Source organism: Ziziphus jujuba, chromosome 1 (assembly GCF_031755915.1).
Source record: "Ziziphus jujuba cultivar Dongzao chromosome 1, ASM3175591v1".
Classification (NCBI taxonomy): Eukaryota; Viridiplantae; Streptophyta; class Magnoliopsida; order Rosales; family Rhamnaceae; genus Ziziphus; species Ziziphus jujuba.
In genome coordinates, this window is record NC_083379.1 from 16,172,002 (window position 1) to 16,194,361 (window position 22,360).

General features: G+C 35.0%; 4 protein-coding genes and 1 long non-coding RNA gene across 6 annotated transcripts; 2 read left to right on the forward strand and 3 right to left on the reverse strand.

Moving 5' to 3' along the window:
- Positions 1-391: 391 nt before the first annotated feature.
- Positions 392-4,401, reverse strand: LOC107420839 (polyadenylate-binding protein RBP45). The gene is made up of 6 exons (XM_016029903.4): positions 3,936-4,401; positions 3,026-3,497; positions 1,245-1,300; positions 1,043-1,173; positions 850-946; positions 392-759 (listed from the first exon to the last, which is right to left on the reverse strand). Exons 1-6 carry the CDS (start codon positions 4,242-4,244, stop codon positions 583-585), a joined length of 1,242 nt encoding a protein of 413 aa, XP_015885389.1. The 5' UTR covers positions 4,245-4,401; the 3' UTR covers positions 392-582.
- A 1,122-nt stretch (positions 4,402-5,523) lies between these two features.
- LOC107419599 (uncharacterized) lies at positions 5,524-8,244 on the forward strand. Its single transcript, XM_016028343.4, has one exon. The coding sequence runs from the start codon at positions 6,134-6,136 to the stop codon at positions 8,024-8,026; it is 1,893 nt and encodes a 630-aa protein (XP_015883829.2). The 5' UTR covers positions 5,524-6,133; the 3' UTR covers positions 8,027-8,244.
- A 927-nt stretch (positions 8,245-9,171) lies between these two features.
- On the reverse strand, positions 9,172-10,051 carry LOC132800284 (uncharacterized). Its single transcript, XR_009635282.1, has 2 exons — positions 9,911-10,051; positions 9,172-9,486 (listed from the first exon to the last, which is right to left on the reverse strand). It is a non-coding gene; the product is annotated as an uncharacterized LOC132800284 (long non-coding RNA).
- LOC107419886 (15.4 kDa class V heat shock protein) lies at positions 9,399-10,261 on the forward strand. Its single transcript, XM_016028715.4, has 2 exons — positions 9,399-9,689; positions 9,864-10,261. Exons 1-2 carry the CDS (start codon positions 9,548-9,550, stop codon positions 10,130-10,132), a joined length of 411 nt encoding a protein of 136 aa, XP_015884201.3. The 5' UTR covers positions 9,399-9,547; the 3' UTR covers positions 10,133-10,261.
- Positions 10,262-12,207: 1,946 nt separating this feature from the next.
- LOC107420336 (uncharacterized) lies at positions 12,208-22,219 on the reverse strand. Of its 2 annotated transcripts, none has more exons than XM_048467718.2 (20): positions 21,130-22,219; positions 20,269-20,737; positions 20,078-20,163; positions 19,764-19,877; positions 19,479-19,667; positions 19,306-19,371; positions 18,932-18,988; positions 17,830-17,952; positions 17,634-17,750; positions 17,093-17,200; positions 16,864-16,999; positions 16,506-16,643; positions 15,870-16,043; positions 15,158-15,768; positions 14,825-15,002; positions 14,493-14,734; positions 13,942-14,131; positions 13,016-13,241; positions 12,782-12,937; positions 12,208-12,679 (listed from the first exon to the last, which is right to left on the reverse strand). In XM_048467718.2, exons 1-20 carry the CDS (start codon positions 21,829-21,831, stop codon positions 12,589-12,591), a joined length of 4,173 nt encoding a protein of 1,390 aa, XP_048323675.2. In that variant the 5' UTR covers positions 21,832-22,219; the 3' UTR covers positions 12,208-12,588. The 2 variants fall into 2 exon arrangements, with proteins under 2 accessions (XP_048323675.2, XP_024925563.3); XM_025069795.3 differs by having other exon boundaries at positions 15,870-16,046.
- Positions 22,220-22,360: the final 141 nt, after the last annotated feature.

A 22,360-nucleotide genomic window follows, 5' to 3' on the forward strand; every position in this document is an offset into this window, starting at 1 on the left:
CAGTTTATCCAACTGGCTTCTCGATCAACTTTTCTAACCAGAAAAGTGGCCAGCCAGGATTGTTCTGGTAACTTTATTTTATTGAGATGTGAAGCTGGTTCCGACAACCAAGGAAACAAAATAATTAATAAATAAAATAATAATAGGGACCTCCAAAACGCAGATAACTAATTCATATATAACTTTGTTCAACCTGCTTTTCTTCCTACCAGCTTCTCGTGGGACGCCATGTCCATTTGCTTAGTTCAGTTTATGCAGCAATACTATATGAAAACCTTAAACCTCAGAGAAATTACAAGCATCCAATTCAAATAGTGTCCATTTGCTTAATTCAGTTTACGCAGCAATACTATATGAAAGCCTTAAACCTCTGAGATATTGCAAGCATCCATATTCAAAAAGTAATGCATAAATAAAATAAGGCAAATTAAAATACCAGTCAACTCTCAAATCTGTTTTTAAAAATACAAAACCACAGCCTACAATGAATATCCCAAAACCATAGGAATATATCAAGTACATTCAAATTATTATATATTCCATAGCAATAGGCTCTCACAAAGCTAACACTTCCCAAAGACCTCAACTATATCCCATTTGCTGCTGCTGTTGTGGCTGCTGCTGGTAATTTCCGTACCCAGGATATCCACCATAGTACATATTAGGATCTTGGGAAACCGGGGCATATCCATAGTTTTCATGTCCAGGTGCATATCCATAGTAACCACCAGCATTCCACTGGTTGGGATCTGCTTGTGGCTGAACAAAAAGGGACATACATCAGTCAAGTTCAAAAGCATCACCATAATTCCTCGTGCTATTGAAATTAATTTGAAGCATAGTTAGTACCTGTTTATTTGAAGGGCTGCGGCCCCAAGAAAGTCGAATATTTTGGCCTCCCAATTGGGTTCCATTTAATATCCGTAAAGCTTCTTCCGCACAGCTTCTGATGATCATAACCACCGGCAAAAACAAAAAAGTAAATATGCTGACACATTTAATATAGAGATGCCACTAAAGAGAAGATGGCAGATTTGCATACCTGTCAGCAAACTGAACAAACCCACATCTCTTGCCAGCTGGTATCTTCACATGCACTAATTCACCATATTGAGAGAAAACTTGCCTCAAGTGGTCATCCGTCACATTAGAATCCAAATTTCCAACAAATATCTGCAATGAAAGTTGTTAGATCATGAACATGTTCAAGTTACTTTTAAACTGAAAACATAAAAAATACCCACAGTTGTATTATTTGGATCGCTCTCATTTTGAGCCCCTTGTGTGTTCTGGTATGAAGCTGCATATGCAAAAGAAAGTTCAAAGAAAGGATGGGTACAGCTGTATAACATAATAACATAACATTGTGAAGCAATTAAGCCCCTAATGTGATTCCTTTGAAACATGAAAACGAGTAAAGAAACTAAGCTGTCCAAATTTGCCCCTTAAGTTTAAAAATTTACAATGTTTTTGGTGAAACCAACCAAGCAGCCTTCATCACCTAAATTTTATGTAAAAATGCATCTTTAACAGCTGCAAAGTTGCAATGAGAATTCATAGTATTCTTTAATCAAATATCAAGTCTAACTAATGCTTTACAAAATGATGAGAAACATAAAAATGGTCAACAATCAAATAATAAATGGAAGTACAACAATAATCAAACAATTGTAGTCAGGTCAAGTTTCAATACTTGCAAGAAGACAGAAACGACATCACCAAGCAATTGAAACACGTAGCTACATAATGTCAGAATACGCAAGAGAAATAAGTATTTCTTTCAGTAGAAGCCAAGCATAATCGCTCATAATACAAACTGAGGCTGTTTATAACAAATAATATTGTATTAACCCTAACACCTAATCATTCACAATCCAAAGTAAGACTGTGAAGTAACTATAAACTAAAAGGAAATGGAAAGAAATATCTCATGACAATAGTCTGATTTTTGAATACTTGAGATAGACCACCAGAGAAGACAATAAAAAATCTGATGCTTATATTTATTCTGGCATTTCAACATATGGGTATAGCCACAGTAAAAAAGTGAAAAATGAAAACAGCTATATAAATAAAATAAATAAATAAATGGGCAGGAAAAAGAGCCGCAGAGCCTAAAGATATATATATAGAGAGAGAAGTAACGGGCAACAATAAAAATGATAACCAGCCTGCTAGATGCAGTTTCTGGCAATTCCGATGAGTTGCCACCTACAATCCTCGGATAATCATTTCTGATGGACTGAAATCTAAAAAGATGGTCAGAATTACACATTACAGAGCCCCAGGGGACCAAAGACAACTAATATGTAAAACGAACATGGGAACAATGCATCAGGAATTTTAAGTAGTTTTTGAAAATTACTTAAAGAAAGACAAAAGAGACAAGTTTTTTTATTATTCTGGACCATAAACTTTTAGCAACTAGAACTGGAACGAAATGTAACTTTACTGAAACCTCAACAAACGAGAGGGATAAAAAAAAAAATAAATAAATGATGCAGCATAACAAATGCCACATATGAATTAAGGGCAAGACATACATAAATGCAAAACTGACCTAGGCGAGCCACCCCCTAAATGGATTATCATTTCAGCTGAAATCAGTAGCAGATTAGCAGGCCCCTAGATGACAGAGCCTCTTGACACCCTGCTTTGAGACAACATGAGTTTTATAAGTTTCCAAAATTTTAATTTACCCTGCCCAATTTTTTTAAGGAAATTATAGGAAGTAAATGACAAAGGAAATTGCTTCTCATCTTCAAGACCATAACCGAAACGAATAAACTTCAAATAATGTTCAGCGCACTACTGAACACCAAATAAGAACTGGAAACTGAACCAAACCATGTCAAATGTGGAAGATTAAAAAAAACTAATACACATTAAGAAAGAGAGATTAGGGACATTAGCTTAAACTAACTGCGCCATTCAAGAAATTATTATTTAGTCTCGCAATGCACCAACTAAAAACAATAGAACACAAATTACACATATATATTGCATACACCATTAAAAGACATACCTTTTGAATATTGCTGCTGACCACCAACAGCATTCTTGTTCGCAGCTGGCCCAATTCTCATAGGTCTTGTTGAACAAAGGACTCCATTCATCTCAGTCATGGCACGAAGTTGTTCAGTCTCATCTCCAAACCTAACAAACCCATAACCCTTTGTACGCCCAGTAAGCCTGTCAATCACAACCTTCGCACCCTTAACTGAAGAAAAGCGTGCCCTAAAAGTTTCTTGTAGCATGTAATCTGTAACATCAGAAGCTAAATCTCCCACAAATATTGTATAATCAGGAGAATCATCAGAACGCTTCTCTCCTGCAGATGCCCAGTTCAATCTGAAATTCTGAGCACCATTTGGCATAGGAGTACCATTATATGTTTGAAGTACTCTTTCTGCAGCGGCACGACTAACAAATTCTATAAAGCCATAACCATCTGATTGACCAGTTTGCTTATTCCTGATGACCTTTGCAGAAACAACCTGAGAGCAATAACACAATCAACAATTATCAAACAAAACCATTAAGCATGACCAACCAACTAGTTTATTTTCGTTGGCACAATATGCTTGTACTCCTACAACTACTGTCTGAATCTTATGGCAGAACATGCTTGTATTCCTACACAAAGGAAAATCTTATAGTACCAAATGGTGACCACACAATTTTTAAATTTTAATTCGTAATAACTGCGACATAAATCAAGTAAACATGACAGCAAAAGTATGATCATTAAAAAAAAAATAATAAAAAATAAAAAATAAAAAAAAACAACAACAACAACAACAACAACAACAACGAAATAAAAAAAAAATGGCCAGAATTTCAAAACAAATCGAAACAGTGGAAACAAATAGTAACGCAACACCACAGATCTAAAGAATCCCAAAACAAAAGAAGCGGTTATCAATCCGCTATACCTCGCCGGTGTGAGCGAAGCAACTACAGAGATAGTTCTCCTCCATCCAGTACTGCAAGTCGCCGATCCAGAGCGTCCGGACCTCCTCGGAGCCAGATGTCTGCGTGGGCTGAGCCTGCTGGATTTGCTGAGAAGACTGCGGCGGAGGCGGTGCCATCTGGGGCTGTGGGGGCCACATGGGCGGCGCCTGGGCAGCCTGAGGCGGCGGCGGTTGCATCATCATGTAAGGCTGTTGGGGTGGTTGCTGAGGATATTGCTGGGCCTGCTGGCCCATTCCTTGCGGAGCCATACCTACTCCAGGTTGCATCATCCTGTATGTCTAGGTTTTTAGAGAGAGAAAGGGAAGGGACCGGGGGTGGGTACTTTTTTTTTTTAGAGAGAGAGAAGAAGAAGACGATAGAGAAACCCTAACCCTAACACAGAAAGGTCCCCAAGGGAGTTAAAATTGGGGAAGGGAGGGGGTGTATATGCGTATGATTGCGAGGAAAAAATAGATTGGGATTTGGATTTCAAAATCCGACCACGTAATCTGTACGCGTGGCAAGTTTATATTAGGTTTTTCGAGATGGTGTGCAAACTTTTCTCCCCTTATACGAGTTAATTGATGACCGCTTGATCTATTGACTAAACGCCTAATAAAATTGATTGAACGGGGTATTCAATCACGATTAACATTGACTGTTCAATCTAAACTTTTTAAGTTAGATATTTCATCTGGATTTTAAAAGATACAAGTCATAAAATATATATACATATAACAATTCTGAAATATTTAACACCTTCTAAAATATATAAAACTTTGGAAGTATTTAATATATTAATGATTTTTGTAGCCTTTTTATATATTTTTAAATTTAATAAACTTAAATTTATTGAATTCATAAGAAATATTAAGAAAATATATGAAAAAAAATGTTTCTTCATTATTTATAAGAATTGCAATATTTTTTTTACAACTTCCCATTTATAAGCATCGGATCGGATGGGGCCAAGCATTGAAGCTATGGACCATGTTTGTATTTTTATTTTTTATTTTTATGTTATGTATTCAAAAAATAATATTGATTATCATTGATAATTATTATCATTAGAATCTAAATCTACGTTTACATATTATTTATTAACTAAATCATACTAAAAATTTCCGTTTTACATGTACAAATTTAATTTTTAAAAAATTAAAATTGATTTGAATATAACAAATTATAATGATAAATAATAATACTTTATTTATTTTTTACTTAATCTTAAAAATAAAATGTTTCAAGATATTTTAATACTAAAAAAATCATAAAAATAATTATGAATTTACTCTGTTAATTTTTTATGATAAAGTCCATATTTAATGATAGCCTATTAAATTCTTTTAAAATGGAAAAGTTATAAACGTCTACTAGATCAAAAAAAAAAAAAAAAGTTATAAACGTCTACAAATAAATTTTCATCCTACAAAATCTATAAAAATCTGAAAATCATTTCAAAAAGTTACACCCCAAAGTTGGGCCTGCCTACTGCTTTTACCGGTTCGTCTTTCCGGCCCTTTCAGGGGGTTTTTGTTTTTTTTTTAAATAATTTTTTTAATTTTTACTGTGGAAGCAGTTTCACTTTCACTATGTTTGTTTTTCAGTTGGACAGTAGACAGAGTTTCCATTCTATGACCGACCGTGTTCCGGATCTGACTCGCTCTTCAACTCAATCGCTGGGTTAGTTCTCACCCTTTTCTATCTGAAAATTTAAAGGAGACAACTTTGAATTCTCAATTCAGCCTAGTCAAGTTTGTATGCAATTGTTTATCAAGTTTTACGCTTTTCATTGTGATTCCCATTGTTTAAATTCAGCTTCTTCTTCCTAGTCTTTTTTGTCTTTTTTTGTTTTCTATTCAATTCAGCGTTTCTTATAGTTGAAATTCACATTCCCAATATTATATTTTAGATATTGTATCCTTTTTTGGAATTTGGAAGTACCATTTTCCTGTTCCTTGCATTGTGCATGAACGTTTAGTTCTGCGTTTCGGCTCCGGAACTCAGAAGCAATATAGAGTGAATGAATAAATTCGGTAGTTCTTTTTCATCCAGCCAGACTTTATTCATTGTAAGATCAAGCTTATAGGATTTGGGTCGTTTGCAAAAGTTAGTGATCTTTTATTGCCCATCTGGGTTCATTGAAGAGAATAATTCAGATCAGATACTGTAAGTAAATATGGATTTTCATTTGAAAAACCTGTTTGATAGATTCCATGAACAATTTGGGTCTGGTCCTGGACTTGGTCCTGGATCCGGGACATGCCTTATGAAGGTAGAAGGCATTCCTCCTAACTTTATTAAGTCTATGTTTAAAGCTTCAGCTGCTTTATATAGGACTGATCCATGGAAACGATTACGACCTGGACATCTTTTTGGTATTCGGGTCGGGAAGGATTCAGATTGGATGGGCAAGAAACAGCCTTTCCCATGCGTCCAATTCATTGGAGGGGATGGTGGGGATCTTGGTTTTAACATGTTTCGGTCTGAAAATGATGCTAAGAGAATGACCGGGTCGAGAGAGACAATTCGAGTTCCAAATGTGGAGCTTCTAAGGGTTACTTATGAACCCGAGTCATTGATGTTCCTCTCAAATAAAAAAATGATCAAATCCTTGTCTCTGGAAGCATCAGGGACAGATCATTTTCCCGTTATCGATGTTGCCCGTTGCACATCATCTGGAAGCCTTCAGTTTAGGAATCCAACCCTTGAAGAGCTTAGGTTTGTGTATGCCTTTATGAAAGCCATAGCCCTGGTGCACCCACTTCTTCAAGTAGACAAAGAGGGTGGTCCAAAGTGGTCAAGGTTGGTGTACTTTGATCCATTCATTGAGACAGTTGATATTCAATGGCCCCCAGAAATGGCCAGAGGTAATGATCTTGTTGCAGTGACAGTGTCACACCCACCTGGTCAGGCATACGAAGAAAAGGCTAGTTCAACACCTGGCTCAACTCCAACCAAATTTGTAGAACTCCCTAAGGAGGAGACTTTTGCTGATATATACTCAAATGGCAGCTTGCGGCAGTGTGCAGTGTGTGAGAAAGAAGTTCAAAGTGAACAGGCTCTCTGTTGTGGACGGTGTCGAGCAGTGGTATACTGTAATTCTGTCTGCCAGAAGCAGCATTGGAAAGAAACACATAAAAGCATGTGTGGTCTTTACAAAGCTATGATGGAAAGGGAAGAAGAACTGGCAATGAAAATCTTCATGTTTCCCTGTACTGCTGACCAGCATTGTAAATGGCTTGAAGCATTGGGCATTCATCAAAAGGGCATGTGGAGAAGGAAATGCAGTTGCTATTCTCACTGCCCTTTTGGTCTTCTTCCTGTTAAAGGTGGATTGTGGGACTCTTGGGGTGGACTTGATGATGAAGAATATCCTCGTGACTCACCTTTTCACCATCATTTGATGGATGGTATGTCAAGCCCAATCCTTCTCTCTTGTTGGTCAGAGTACTATAATCTTCGGTCACTGCCATTATCAAGCCCCGTTGCTGATATTCTTTCGCACCCATTGACAGTATATTACATACTAACAGCTCTCAGCATCAGTTCAAAGAACCTTGTACTCAAAGGGAAGGAAGTGATTGTTCACTACCTGGGGCCAGAAGGGGAGTTGGATTGGATGCCAGCATTTGCAGAGGTTGGACATTTGCTAAATGGTTTGGGTAATATACAAATAATAATGGTGGGACCTGAAGTTCCAACAAATTTGTCAGGGACAACTTCAGGAATAGGCAGCAGAGTAAGGGTGAATCTTGTAAGAGGTGTTTATCAGGAGGAAGCCACATACTTGCCTTCACCACATCTGATAGTTGCACTAAATTGCGGTTTGGATAGCCATGCAAGCTGGGGTGGAGCTCTTAATTTGATAAAGTCTATGGGAATTCCAGCCTTCTTCACAGATCAAGCGGAAATCTCGTGTGCAAATGCTAAGCAGGTCCTTCGGAGTTCTGGACTGCATATTACACATCCTGTAACACCAAATCCATTCCGCTCACCAGTGAAAAATCATGGACTATCCAACAATCTTCCTGCATATAGCAATGGTTTTGTACTTGGGGTAAATACATGAGTTCCAACCATGAATAGCAAACCTGAACTGTATTGTTTTTTTATTTATTATTTATTTTTATTTTTTTTGTAGTTATCTAAACTAGGATGCGATGCCTACGATTTGCTGATGTGTTTAGTCAATGACATGTTTTGAGTTTAGATACTTGCTTTTGCATTGTTTTTGTTTGCCCCTTGAATTGTTAATTAACTTTATGCTGCGGTTGAGCTTTATCTTAATCTTTTGCGCCTGAATCTTCTTATGAGTTTCGGTCTAATTTGCTTATCAAACCTTACACAAAATGTGTGCTACATTTATTATTATTATTTATTATGCTCTTTTTTGCTGAAAAAGATGTGCTACATTTTCACTTGTTTATGTTTGATTTGTATTTGTATGGAGATTTATTCAACTTTTTAATGTTTTGCTTTCCACATAGATTAGAAATAAACTTTGGGAAACTTTTTTGCTCAAAAAAAGCAGTGATATTACAGTTTTATAATTATTTCTTTCATGCTGGGAAAAAAAAGTTATTTCTCTTTTCAAATCAAGTGGCTGGCATTTGGAAAAAAAGTCGATGTGAATGTTTCCACCGAATTGCAATGTGATATTATCAACTGGGGGTCAAAGTCCCTCAACATTTATTTGATAAACATATAAACGAGAATAGCAAGTTTTAATAGCTCCACGTTATACAATTGCTCTGTTTACCAGTTGATTTCCTAATCTGGATTCTGGTCTTCGGTTGGGATGGAAATACAAAATTACCCTTTCATTATTACTATTGTTTTAAAAGGAAAGTTTAGATATTTGAGATATAAGTGACTGTTTTGAAGTTTTTTTTTTTTTTTTTTTTGCCAAAGCTTTAATTGATGGTAAAAATTTTTTTGTTAAAAAATAAAAATATTTAATAAAAATCAACAAGCATTTATTGATCAAAATAACAATTTTTTTTAACTGTTATAGTGAATTCAAATTTTATAATTTTTTTAAAAATATTTTTTTATTTTTAATTTATATAAAAATTCAATAAATATTTAATACAGTTTTTTTATTTATAACCTAAGTTGAGTGAAGTACTAATAATATAGTCAGATCACATTTTATTTAATAAATTTATTGAGATTTATTAAAATTTTCATTTAAACAAAATCATAACAAAAAAATAAAAGTTTAATCTGAAATTTTTTTTTTTTCCCTCTTTTTTGGCTTCCAAGTTTAATCTGACTTCCATTTACATAGTAGCCCACCAGAGAAGGGCATATATATCATTTAACAATGACAACAAAATAAATAAATAAAGAAAAAAAAATCAGTTCAAAGATAATGTGTAGCAATTAGCAGCCAAGTTGTACTTTGTCCCCACAAATTGGCCAAATTGGGCTATAAAGAGGTCAACCTGACAACCTTGTTCATCTTCTTCAGCATTCCCTGTGCTGCTACCTTGCTTGGCCACCACAAGCATATCCCCATATAAACCTCTACAATAATAAAACAACAGCATTTTTCTCTCCAAGAAAAAAAATAAATAAATAAAAAGCAATGGAGTTCCCAGTATTCCATGTTTCTTCCTACCAATATCTCTTACCCTCCCATCTTCTTTATCCTTACAACATCGTCCCTCAAAACTACATTCACTGGACTGAAACCCCAGAATCTCACATTTTCTCAGCCGACCTTCCTGGTATGCTAGTGCCTATTGCTAATAAGCTAGTTATTTTCAGTTTAATTTAATCCTATTTCTTCTGCTTAACTTTCGTGTTGGGTGTTTCCAATTACAATAAAAAGTCTTTACTTTTTTCTTCTTCTTTTTTTTTTTTTTTTTTTTTTTTTTTGGGGTTGTGGATTTGACAAACAGGTCTAAGAAAAGAGGAAATCAAACTGGAAGTTGAGGATTCAAAGTACCTCATAATTCGAACAGAGGCCATTGATGAGTCCACGGAGCCTGCTAGGAGCTTCAGGAGGAAGTTCAGGCTTCCGGCTAGGATCGATGTCGATGGGATTTCAGCTGGATATGAAGATGGAGTCCTCACAATCACAGTTCCAAGATCAATTAGGAGGGGAGGTTTCTTTATTGATCCAGCTGATGTACCTGAACGCCTTGAAGTTCTTGCAAGAGCTGCTTGAACTTGGGTTTCTAGTTTCTACTTTTTTTGGGAATTAGTTAAAAACCATTGGCTTGGATGGTTTGTTGTGCTATGATTTGGAAACTGGTGAGATTTTAATGTAAAAACATTTTTAGATTCTTGTTGGTCATAGAGTTTACTGGGTATTATTGTATGTTCCAGAAATGTTTTTTCTTTTTTTTTTTTTTTTGGCTGAAAATGATCTAGAAATGCTTATTTCCATATTTGATGTTGTTTCTGGAGATTCTTACATCATCATCACCATAATAATTAGTAACAATAATAAACTATTAAGACCTGAAATTATAAACAACTTCCAGATGGGACAATTCTTCACGAGTATTGTTATTTGCTATTGGTGGAATCCAGATTTGATAAATAAATATTAATCGGTTATATTTAATGTTTTTTTAATTATTTTTTAAAACTAAAAATTTAATTTGGAAAAGTAATCTTGAATGATAGTTTATTAAATTGCCTTAATTCATCAATAATGCATCATGAATGACAACAAACAGCATTTTTGTTTTTCACTTTTTGTGGCATGAAACAGACTTTGATGTCTTGGATTTTGAATTCATAAAAAACAAAAAAGAAAAAAAAAATAACAATATACGGTGGTCTGTTGGGATGCAGTATTACCTCATCCATTTCCAAGAGAAAGAGGTAATGAGAATCTCCTACATCTGAGTTACTGTTATTGATTGGTACAGAAGCATACTCTCCCCCAAGATTTTGACTCTCTGCAAAACATACTGAAAAATAAATAACTCAATCCTGAGCAAATAAAAGACAGCAGGGAAGAGAGGGTCTGTTTGTTAAATAAAGTGGCTTTTGTTGGTGATTATTTCAGTTTTGAGTGGTTCTCCAAACGGCTCCTCCAGCTTAGGACAGCATTAGATATTTTTGGGAGCAAAATCTGAATCTCCTACTGTTTTCAAGAAGAAAATTTTGTGGGCGGCCCACTTTGTGGACCCACCGGATTCAATGACTAAAATATCTCAAAGGGAAAATTGTGTTTGCTTTTTCTCTAATTCTAATTAAGTAATCAAATTAGTAATTTAAAAAGCTACAGCTTTAGGCTGCACGTTGCCGATTTTGAATGAAAAGATTTTGCAAATTGCCAATGCTTTTTATGGTAACCAAGGCGTACAACTTTCATCAGAAAAAAGAAAATAAAGTGGTTTCATGTGCAAACTGGTAATTGGTTCCTTAGTAAGTCGCAAGGGTTGCTTTGCCACAAGTAAATAGCAAAGAAGGCTAAATAAACAACTTTTTTATTAAATTTATTATAAAATAAAGCTTTATGTCTTTTAACTAAATTAAATAGATTAGTACAATACAAGAAATTTTTATAGTCACCATGAAAAATATGTGAGAGAATCTGCATGTGAACTAGCATCAAAACCTCACCTCATAAATTCAAATTCACGTGCACCCATAAAGGCAGCCACAATTTTAGCAGTTCAATGACATTGTTTTTTTCAAAGGAACTGGTGCGTGTTTGTTACTTAAAATTGAATCACATGTCTTGGAATTGGTTAAACGGTTACTTTCTGATTAGATATAATAGAAGAAAATATGAATTAAACATATAAATCTTGCTTGCTAACTGGACTTTAATGGTTGACAAATATTAAACCCTATATTTATAGACAATCAACTCAATAATATCTAGCTACATCATTTACTATTGATGACCCTAGTAGTTTTAATACATCAATATTCTCAATGGTAGAAATTGTTCATAGACTCTCGGAATATGCTTCCTCTCGTAAACAATTCAATTCGATTGGAACAAATCGTGTTATTGATTACCACCATATTAAATTTTTTTTTTAATTTTTTTTTTTAGACTATTAAATTGTGATGTCATTTGAAAAAGAAAAAATACAGAATGCCAACCTACCGGCTATAATATAGATCTGAAATTAGATAAAACTGTAATCACTAGCAAGGTTTCTCTTTTACGTCTATCAAGATAATAACTATTTAGTTTGTAGAAAGGGAAATTCCATTCATTCTTTGCTAGAATGAATGGAAGGGAGCTATTATTCTTCACTCACAGAAAAGATATATAATGAAGACTACTAAAATTACAACGCTTTTCCTTATAGAAGGTATAAGGAACCGAATATCACACAGTTAATACGTTCAAAGAGTGGGGAAAAAAATGTTATATTAGCCTTAAACTATGAAGAAACCGTAGCTTAAACAATAACACATTTAAATCCCACAATAATAATTGGAAAAAGAGTGGTAATTCAACTATAAAATCTTATGAATTAGAAGCATATATATGAAGTTTGAATCGACAAGTAAATTGGTGTTAATTTACTCACAGCACAAACAGGAATTGGCAAGATTAAGCAGGCAAGTTTTCACTAATAAGGATGTTTGTCCTTCCCATCGAACATGTAAATTCGATGAGCTATACTCAAAGCCATTCACACTTTATTACTTGCCTACCATTGCCATTTTCAGAAGCTCAACAGCCTCTCTCAATCTACTCTCTGTATTCTCTCTTCCAATTGGACCTCGGGCATTCCTGCATTTGAGCATTGTTCAATAGACATCACACATCTTCCTTTCAGCTAAATAGATCAGTAAAATATTACCACGAAGGAAATTCCTTGTATGAAAATCTGACCTCCTTTCATTAGATGCCTTTCTGGTAAGTTCATCAACAAGAGTGTGTAGCCGTTTCAAAAGGGCAGGTGATCTGCGTACTGCTTCAATACCTTTTTGACTCGAGCATATCTTCTTCAAAAGATCAGATGCAATGAAATACCCTTCTTCCTTGTTCCTGAAAAGCTATAAAAAGTTAGGACTTTATTAAAAAAAAAATGGAAAGGAACTTTCATGCTAACTATCAAAATCATACCTAACAAACTCCCATAGAATAGTTTCTACGGACCGGTTACTATCAATTATTGCTTCAACCAAATGTGGATAGCGGGCAAGGTTTCTGAGAATAGAGAGTGCATGCTTTAGCACCTCTTGATCAGGTATGCTTCGGCTAACTGAGCTAATAAGCTTCAGCAAAGTGTTAATCGCTCCTGCATCTACAAGATGTTCACAACATTTTTGAGAATGCTCTGTAGCCATATCTGCAAAAAGAAGACCAGTATTAGCATGTGACATCAATTTACATCTTCTCTAATGCATTTCTAGCCCATGTGATAAAAGGTAACACAAAGAGAAGCAAATTCGTCTAGACTTCCAAATTGACATCAATGGATCAATCAATTAAATTGATGTGCTCGATTCCAGTTCATAGTATAAGTTGTAGGTTGCAACCACTTGAATTATTGGTGCTTCCATGCATATCTATTTAGTGTCTACCATCCTCAAAGCATGATTAAAAATTGGTCTATAACTAGTAATTGCTCTCATTAAGACTTCGTTAATAAGACCTGAAATAGCAGGAGCGATTACGTATGTTGGATACTTAATTTACACAAGCTCATCAAATAAAAACCATATAAAACTAATTATGTTAGTTTAGATTCCACAGCTGCTAATTTACACAAGCTCATCAAATAAAAACCATATAATTGTTTTCACAATTTATTTGATATGCAGTCCATGGTTTTATTACACAAACCAACTTTTGAAAAGTCCTTCCGGAATAGAGTTGCTAAAATAAAAAGTTTACTTCTCACACCAAGAAATTTATGCATATTATAATGGAGAAACATTATATATTGTAGGGCAGAACAAAAAAGATACAATTATTGACATTAAAAAAAAAAAAAAACAAAAAATAGGGGGAATGGTGCTTTTTTGCAACCAGAATTGAACTCTCACCCAAAGTTGCGCAAGTGTGAAGAATGCCACTAACGCTTTTCATATTAAGTAATTCTGAAAGTGCTGCTATGAGTCTGTTTATAATACGCATGCCATCATCCACATTTGTAGCAGACCTCAGCACTCTCAAGCGTAACTCCTGTAACTGCTTTCTTGACCCTTTACGAGCAAGGTAACCTTTCCAATATGACTACCATTTTAAAAAAATTCAAAAAGAAAGGGCATTACAAAAATCAGCCTGCTAACTCACTACTTTAAAAGGAACTAAAAGAATATTATATAAAACACATATAGACAAAAATCTGTGAATGCATAGTATAAATCTTTCTAAACCATTTGACTTCATTAGAAAAAGGAACAACCAAACTCCAATTAGTTTTTCATATCGCAATAACTTCAAACATAAATACACCAGAAATTCAAGGTAAGATCAACATATTTCCATGTCAAGTTACTTATCTTTACATCATAGCGATTTATAGGTTTGATGTTTTCACTTCAATTCATATTGGTGCACCGCAGGAGAGCACAACAGATGTAGAATGTCTTACTTGTATTACAGTAATACGATGCCGCTCTCTAGTAGCTTTTCTCCTAGCTATCCAACCACGAATATGAGTCTGGAGAATTACTGCAGACTTCGTTCTTTCTTTCTGTAATAGAACACCCCTCCACCACCTCTGCAGTTTCAAAATTGAACCAAAAACTAATTCAAGTTCAGAAATCTTACAGAAGCCTCCTGAGCTCTTGAAAGTACAACCTCCGGGAAGGACTGCACTTAGGGAAGAAGCTCCTACAGGTTACAACAAACCAAAACAATTATATAATTTTATAAAGAGACCATAAATGCAAATAATACATGCAGCTAAATTGTACTACCTACCTAAGAGTTTTTTTCGAGTAATCTGCCCCCTGACAAAACGTTGAATTTCCAATGCAGCACGTCTTTGACAATGAAATACCTTCCACCATCTCAGGCCTCGTATAGCACTTTGGATTTTTATTGCAGCTTCTCTTCGAGAAAAGAACTCCTTTCTTATTAACCAACCACGACAGTGTCTCTGTATTCATTTAAGCCAAAAAATAAAATAGGAAACTTACAAATATACTACACATTAAGAGAAAGAATTAAAGTGCACTTAGTAGATGAGGGTACTAAAAGTTGCAGGCAGAGTTACGATAATTACCACCCTCTGCACTCTCAAAAGAAACTTACTTGGATAACAACAATAAGATGTCTATGTCTACAAGCTTCTCTCTGAGCAATCCATCGACGTACAAAAGATTGAATAGTAGTTGCTGACCTGGCGGAAATTTTGTGTTGTTGATAGGCCTTCCAACATCTTGACATTCGAAAATCACTTTGGATTCTTAATATTGCTTGCCTTTGATTTTGAAACCTCCTCCTCAATAGCCAACAGCGGAAATGATTTTGAATTTTAGCTGCCGCAAACTGTTTAGTTTGGAGAGAATTGCAGACGATAGAATTCTTCCACACAAGCTGGGCAACGGCTTCATTTACTGAAACATCATGCTCATCCTTTTCCTGAACCAAATTTAAAGTTCTTTCTGTCTTACCAACCCTTTGTCCGTACCTAGACCTCGCCAACCACCCACGAAGATGTTTCTGAACTATAATGGCTGCATTGACTTGATGAGAAGTGGATTCATGATGAGTTACAATATTTCCATCCTTACGTCTTTGAGTGATCCAGTTCCTTATTGCACGTTGTATAACCAATGCTGACTTTTTTAACTTCACAAAACTATGCCTGACTACGATGAACATGAAATATCGGTGCCATGTTTCAGATTGTCTGCCCCTTTCTACATCATGAATAGTGATCAGCCATATGGATCATGTTAGTAAGAAATAATATTAATTAGGATAAGTGACAATGAAAATGCTACTGAAAAAGAGAAAATACCACAATAAAACTCTTGAAATTGAACAGTGGAAAAATTTAGGCATGCTTGTTTCTGCCTCACAGTTAACCAAGCACGGATAGCAGTTTGTAAAAAGCAAGCAGCATTTAACATCTTTAAGAAATTGCGATGTTCAGTCACTCGTCTGAAATGGGATTGTATGGCTTTGGCAGCATCTTCTATTAAAATTACACAAAGAATCGATCAGAGAGAGAACAATATATCTACAAAACCTGGTACGCATTAATGAAGTCAAAACAAAACAACGCATTTTCCCAAGCAATAGAAAGGACATGAAAATTTAATAAAAATAACAGAATTATTAATCTTTGAACCTAGGCTGGGAAAGCCATGTGAAGTATTCTATTGTTCCAATGTAAAGAGAGTACTTTGATTTATAAAAAAAATTAAAAAATTAAAAATTAAAAAATTAAAAAATTAAAAAAGGTAAAGAAAGTACTTTATGTGAAAATTTTGATCAGCTAAAAAATGTCTCGATTGGAACTGGATTACAAATTCATTTAAGTTAATAAAATGAACACAATGGTTGCCCTTTATCTTGTGAAAATTATAGAGATCTAATCCAGGGAGCTCAAGATAATTATTAACACCCTAACAAAATGGAGAACACAAATAACCTCTCTGATCCCTAATGTCGTCTTTCTTTCTTGATAATTGTTGCAAAACAAGAGCAACAGGTTTTCCAGCAGATTTGTAGTTCCTTTCAGCCATATCTCGCCACCAAGCCTGAATGGCCTTAAACTTTCTAGCAGCATCTGTTTGGATCGATAGAAAAACATTTGAGCAAAAGATGGCATATACATATTTCACCTGATGGATAGAATAATCTAGTTTTTAAGACGACTTAGGATACATGGCTTATTACAAGAAAACAAGATTGCAAACTAGCACTACTCCTACAAGAAAGCATAGTATTTCTAGTATATATTTAGGGACTTACTAGAAGACAAATCACCAGTAAAGAAAGAAAAGAACCTTCAGTTTTGTGGCCATGTTTTCCTTCTTTCTCTTTTACAGCTTCAGCACTTACAAAACATTTCTCCACACGAGAATATTTTCTATCTGGACTTTGACAATCACAGCCTAGGAGTTTATGGAAATTCAATTGATCCTAGCAAGAAAAAAAGAAGTACTAAAAATATGTAGTAAAGGTATGAAAATGACGGCATCCTGTTAACAACCATCATAGCATTTCAAGCATTACCATATTCTTCTTGACAATTAGTTGTGATGCAAGGAACACCAACAGGATTATCACACTGCGATCATTGCATGCACCATTATATTCAAGTAAGTCACTAATTTGCAGAACCTGTAGAAAAAAAAAAAAAATATATATATATATATATATATATATATGCAATGTGTCATTCAACCATACAAAATACAAATCTATATAATTTTTAGAAAGAAATAGAAACTAGTTTGTTTCAGCTTGACAACAATCCCCAGTCAATCTAGAATAAAAAGTATAAATCTAAACATCAATAAGCACGCATAAGCGGATTAATTACTCACATGTTATAAGACATTTCTAGTGAAAATTTTGTCTTACTAATCGTATTATTCAGCTAAAAATTTCTCTTAATATATTGTTTGGTCAAAAAATCCATGCATTTAAATGTGTTTCTAGTATTGTTTACAAATATCATAATTGATAATCTTCAAATGCAAATAAATGTTTCAGCCATGCATCAAGCTTGATGCAAAGCTTATATATTATTTGACATCCATTGAAAACTTGCCTCAGGAAAATTTCCCAACAATGTTGTTAATTTCTGTGATAACACAAAATTGTGCACTGCATCTTGAAAATCACTGGCTAGCATAATTGATTCTTCACCACTTGATTTACAAGAATCCTGTAAACAACAGAATTAAAATTGGGAGGAAAGTGGAGAAAATTCAAGCAGAAAGAGAAGAGTTACATATCTATAACACCTTTGATGAACATGAACAATGCAGTTCCTTGCGAAAATAATAGTCAAGCAAGCACCATATAGCTTTTCCATCAACCAATGAAGAAAAGTTATCGATCTTGCAATCATAATTTTGACAAATTGCCTGAAAAGAAATGAACATGATTGTCAATGCAGACCAAACAATAGGTTTAAACTACGAACTACAACAATGTTTTGTGTTGTCAATGAGAAAAACAAGATTCAAATTTAAAAAATAATAAAAATTAAAGGACACCATCCAAAAAGTTGAGTGGCAGTTTAATGCCAAACCAGATTAAAGCTTTAGAACAGTGACAAGCATCCAACAATTCAGTAACCCATCAGCATTCAAATAGGTGGATGAAATCAAAGAAAAGTGAACTAAATGCACAAAAGTTATAAATAACTAGAAGTATAACGTTATAAATAACTTTCAGCAGACCCAAAAACAGAGGAAAAGGAAAGAGAGAGATTAGATGTTGACTCGCTTCCCAGGATCTTTATAATAAATCACAAAAAGTTTAGTAGCATTACAGTTCCTCTCCTTCAAACACTGGTAATTCATCCAAATACCACTGTCGAAAGCCAAAGAAATTTCAATAAAGTATGTTTTTATACTTGTTAAATTGCTATTTATTTACCTCAAAAGATTAAACTAGTAAGAAGTGGAACCCAACTATGTAAATCATGCTAATACAATAGACAAATAGTTTCAATGCTCCCCCATTACAGGTAGGCCTCTCTGTTAGACATACAACTGAGCTTGTTACAATGTAAAAATTACCATTCATCTCGAAAGTTTAAGCTAGTAGGAAAATATGTATATCAAGCTAACACAATAGACAGATAATTTTAGCAATACCCAACCATAAATATATTTATATATATTTATCTCAACAACTCAACTCTAACCATCTCTTATCTCTACATAAAATATTATTCAAGAAAACTAAGTCTTACAACATAACTATTATGTACAGTATGATAAATCATGTCTACGAGGAGGCACTTTCATGTTTATAAAAAAGATTATTTGAGGGAAAAATGAGAACACGGACACTGACAAGAATACTCAAATGTAAATTATCACAAAGCAGCAATACCTTGATCCAACTCAAAAGCATTTCCAAAGGAGAAGAATTGAAAGAAGTCAAATGATCCTGTGCAATTGAAAAGAATGATTGTAACTCAAGTAGCTTTACTCAAGATAAAAATAAATAAATAAATAATAATAATAATAAATTAAAATTAAAATTAAAATTAAAATTAAAAAAAAAAATCCAAAAACAAACACAGCGTGAAAGAAAATAAGATATAACTAGCATATTAAAGTCTAGAACAAGTTGGTATTTATGAGAACCAAGAAAGATGCTAAAAAGAAGAGAATAGAAAAGAAATGATCTAATTTAACATTCTTCTATGGCAAGCATTACTTTAGATAGACCAAGCAAAGCAATTAAACCACGTTTGCACATACCATATTAGCTCCACGAATTTTGCAAATTTCTTCAACTAACATTGTTTTCTTGATCAAAAGAGGAAGCTGCAAGTTTAATAACAATTTATATCACAAAATTAAGAAGTAGATAACACAAACTCTGGACCATCATTCCATGCAACCGGTAGGAGTTACAGAAGAAATGGACAGACCTGCAAATGGACGAACATGTTCCAGAGCAAGGAAACTGTAAGTTCCTTGTCCCCATTAGCAACATCATCACCCACAATCATCAATCCATCTTCATCATGTAATATTACACCAGCCTCCCTAAGATACTGAAACACAGTACCGCAATTTGCCAAGTACTTCTTACGGGTATCAGATGGAACAACCATTTTCTGTGCACATAATTAAGCTTCAATTCAAAAACTCTAGCTAAATAACATTTAAATCTACTAATTCACTTTCAGAAGCAGGAAATTAAAATTAACAACCATGAGGATGGAAGAGTCGTCCAATAAAAGCTGAGTAGCTCTACATAGTCGCACCCCGTCCTGGAGATCTACAAACAAATCTGTGACTTGGAAGTTGTACTCAACAAGGGGACTCTGCACAATTACAAAAACCATCACTAGTGAACAATTCAAATGAAAACATAAATATTTTATTATTGGCTGACTTTTCCACTGATCATCATTGCATAAGGTCCTGAAGAATCAGATATACAATATAGATAAATTAAAGACACCAATAGCAATATACATGTCTCCTCGTGCAAATAGCAATATACATGGAATGAACCACCTACCTGCTGATAAGATACTTTGTACCCAACAATCACCAGATGTGCTAGAATATTACCTTCTCCTAGCATGATATCCGATGACAAAAAATCTAATTTGTAACAAGAAAAGGAAGAGAAAGGGATTCAATATTTAATAGATAAATATACTAAAAAAAATTAAGGGAAAATTGAATGACATAAAAATAGAGAATCACCATGGATCACTTGACAACTTGATTTGGTATTTGATTGCACCGTAAACAATAAAGGGGAACCTCCATCCACCCCATCAATACCATAGTTGAGAGAAAGACTGCTTTGAGATTTAGCTCTATCAAGAATAAGTACAAGCAGCAGAAATCTCTTGAGTATAACATTCCCCAGAGCTTCGTAGTAACCTGGTCTATAGAGGCCCTCAACCATCTTGTTGTAAGCATAAGATTTTGCCAGACCCGGATGCGAAAAGAACTGCTTCTCGATAATCATTCTCAAGAATACGATTTCTTGATCAGTTTCGACATTTCCAGCACATAGCAGAGAATCACCACCGAAAATAATGTATAATCCAATTCGAAGCCAAATTGGGTTATAACACATAAGGATTTTGACAGCCTTCTCTTTCAATCCAACATCAGTTACCAAGGGACAATGTGTCTTCATCTTCAACCTCCCTTCATCAATATTCTGAAAAGAAAAATAATAATAAAAATGAAAGAACTATTTTATAGAAATAATACACAACACCAAAAATTCTTACCAAGAAAACTTGGCAACCAATATTAATAAATTTTCTCATCAGTTTAACGAGGGCAACTTAGTCTTGTAAATTAAAAACAATGGGGAAGCAATTATATATTTGAGAGCATCAACTAATCGATATATCAGGTGCAACATCAATTTAAAAAAAAAAAATGCTATTAAGCAGCCCCAAAACGTATTTTGATTTAGAGAGAAGCATTCATTTATTAAGCACTAGAAAACTACATGAAACTTAAATCCGCAAGACAGTATAATTATTGGACTAAAGTGAAATGCGAATTTCGTTGCGCAGTTATTTCATGAAATGGAGAGCAAACCTTAGCCACTTGAGTCATGATATCAAGAACCTCTTTACAACTTCTCAAGCTCAAATACACCTGCATTCGCTGCTTCAAGTCATCCAAACTGCAAACCTCCTTCAACGAAGATCGCAGGCTCAAATACATGGAATTTGAAAATCCCACTCTACTTTCCACACTCTCAGCACCCACATCTTGCCAAGACGAGTCCCTCTGACGCTTGGGACACCTCCAAGCCGCATCCACCCGGACCCCAATCCCTGGAAAACTATCCCTCTTCCCCTTCGCCGGAACCTCAACCGAGTCACCACCACCATTTCCACCGTTGACTGACAAACTACAGCCGCATGATCCAGGGTTCCCGAATAGGAAATTAAGCCAGACGGTGAGCGAATTTGCAAGCGATTTGAGAGACTGCTCCTTCTTGGCCTGGGCCAGCCGAGAGGACTGTGACTGCTCGAGCTCGTACGCCTTGAGACGGCTCGATGCCTTGGACCTGGCGGAGGAAGATGGAGCCAGAGAAGTACGGCGGCGAGAATAGGCGGAAGTCCGGGGGGTGTGTTTGCTAGCGGTGAAGAATTGAGGGTGGTTTGGGGTGTTGAAATTAGTGGGTGGTTTCGATGCCCGTTTCGGAGTTTTGTAATTCGAGATGTCTTTGAAGAGCGAAGAGGAGAATTTGTACGGTGAAGGTGACGGACATGGCGGTTCATGACCTTCCATTTGTTTTTGTTTTTCTTTTTTTTTTTTTCTGGATCGGAATTGTTTCAGATTGAGATTTGTCTGCGATTTGCTACTAAATCACATTTTTTGCTGCTTTTTTTTTTTTTTTTTTTTGTATTGGTTCTCTCACTTTCAGCGATTCCCAGACTGAGAGAAACAGATAACGGAAAGTGCTTTGTTTGAATTTGAAATGGAGAAGAAAGAGAGAGAGGCGCGCAAAAATGGCCATCATATGATTCCCACGTGCGACAACCCTTGAACAGATTCACACTTGTTTACTTGGGTGGGTGTATACAGTCCTTACCATCCAGAACCTCCGATGGGTCCACCCGCATTGAATAGTGACCCATATGATTGTTAAGTTATAAATGGGCCTTAAAAAGCTTTAAAAACAAAAAAACAAAAGCCCACATAAGTTTGTTTTATTATGGTTGAATGCGTAGGCAAAAGATGATTGGTCAGTGAAAACCACGCGCTCTATGATTCGTGAGGTCTAGTCACGCACGCCTCTCTCTCTTTTCTCCTTTTC

Coding starts and splice junctions, on each gene's coding strand:
- LOC107419599 (XM_016028343.4), top strand. CDS start 6,134: ATGGATTTTCATTTGAAAAACCTGTTTGATAGATTCCATGAACAATTT.
- LOC107420839 (XM_016029903.4), bottom strand. CDS start 4,244: ATGATGCAACCTGGAGTAGGTATGGCTCCGCAAGGAATGGGCCAGCAG. Junction 3,498..3,935: donor GCTTCGCTCACACCGGCGAG/GTATAGCGGATT, acceptor TATTGCTCTCAG/GTTGTTTCTGCAAAGGTCAT. Junction 1,174..1,244: donor GCGATCCAAATAATACAACT/GTGGGTATTTTT, acceptor CTTTCATTGCAG/ATATTTGTTGGAAATTTGGA.
- LOC107419886 (XM_016028715.4), top strand. CDS start 9,548: ATGGAGTTCCCAGTATTCCATGTTTCTTCCTACCAATATCTCTTACCC. Junction 9,690..9,863: donor TTTCTCAGCCGACCTTCCTG/GTATGCTAGTGC, acceptor TTTGACAAACAG/GTCTAAGAAAAGAGGAAATC.
- LOC107420336 (XM_025069795.3), bottom strand. CDS start 21,831: ATGGAAGGTCATGAACCGCCATGTCCGTCACCTTCACCGTACAAATTC. Junction 20,738..21,129: donor TCATGACTCAAGTGGCTAAG/GTTTGCTCTCCA, acceptor TTTTCTTTTCAG/AATATTGATGAAGGGAGGTT. Junction 17,751..17,829: donor ATTGTTCATGTTCATCAAAG/GTGTTATAGATA, acceptor TGTTGTTTACAG/GATTCTTGTAAATCAAGTGG.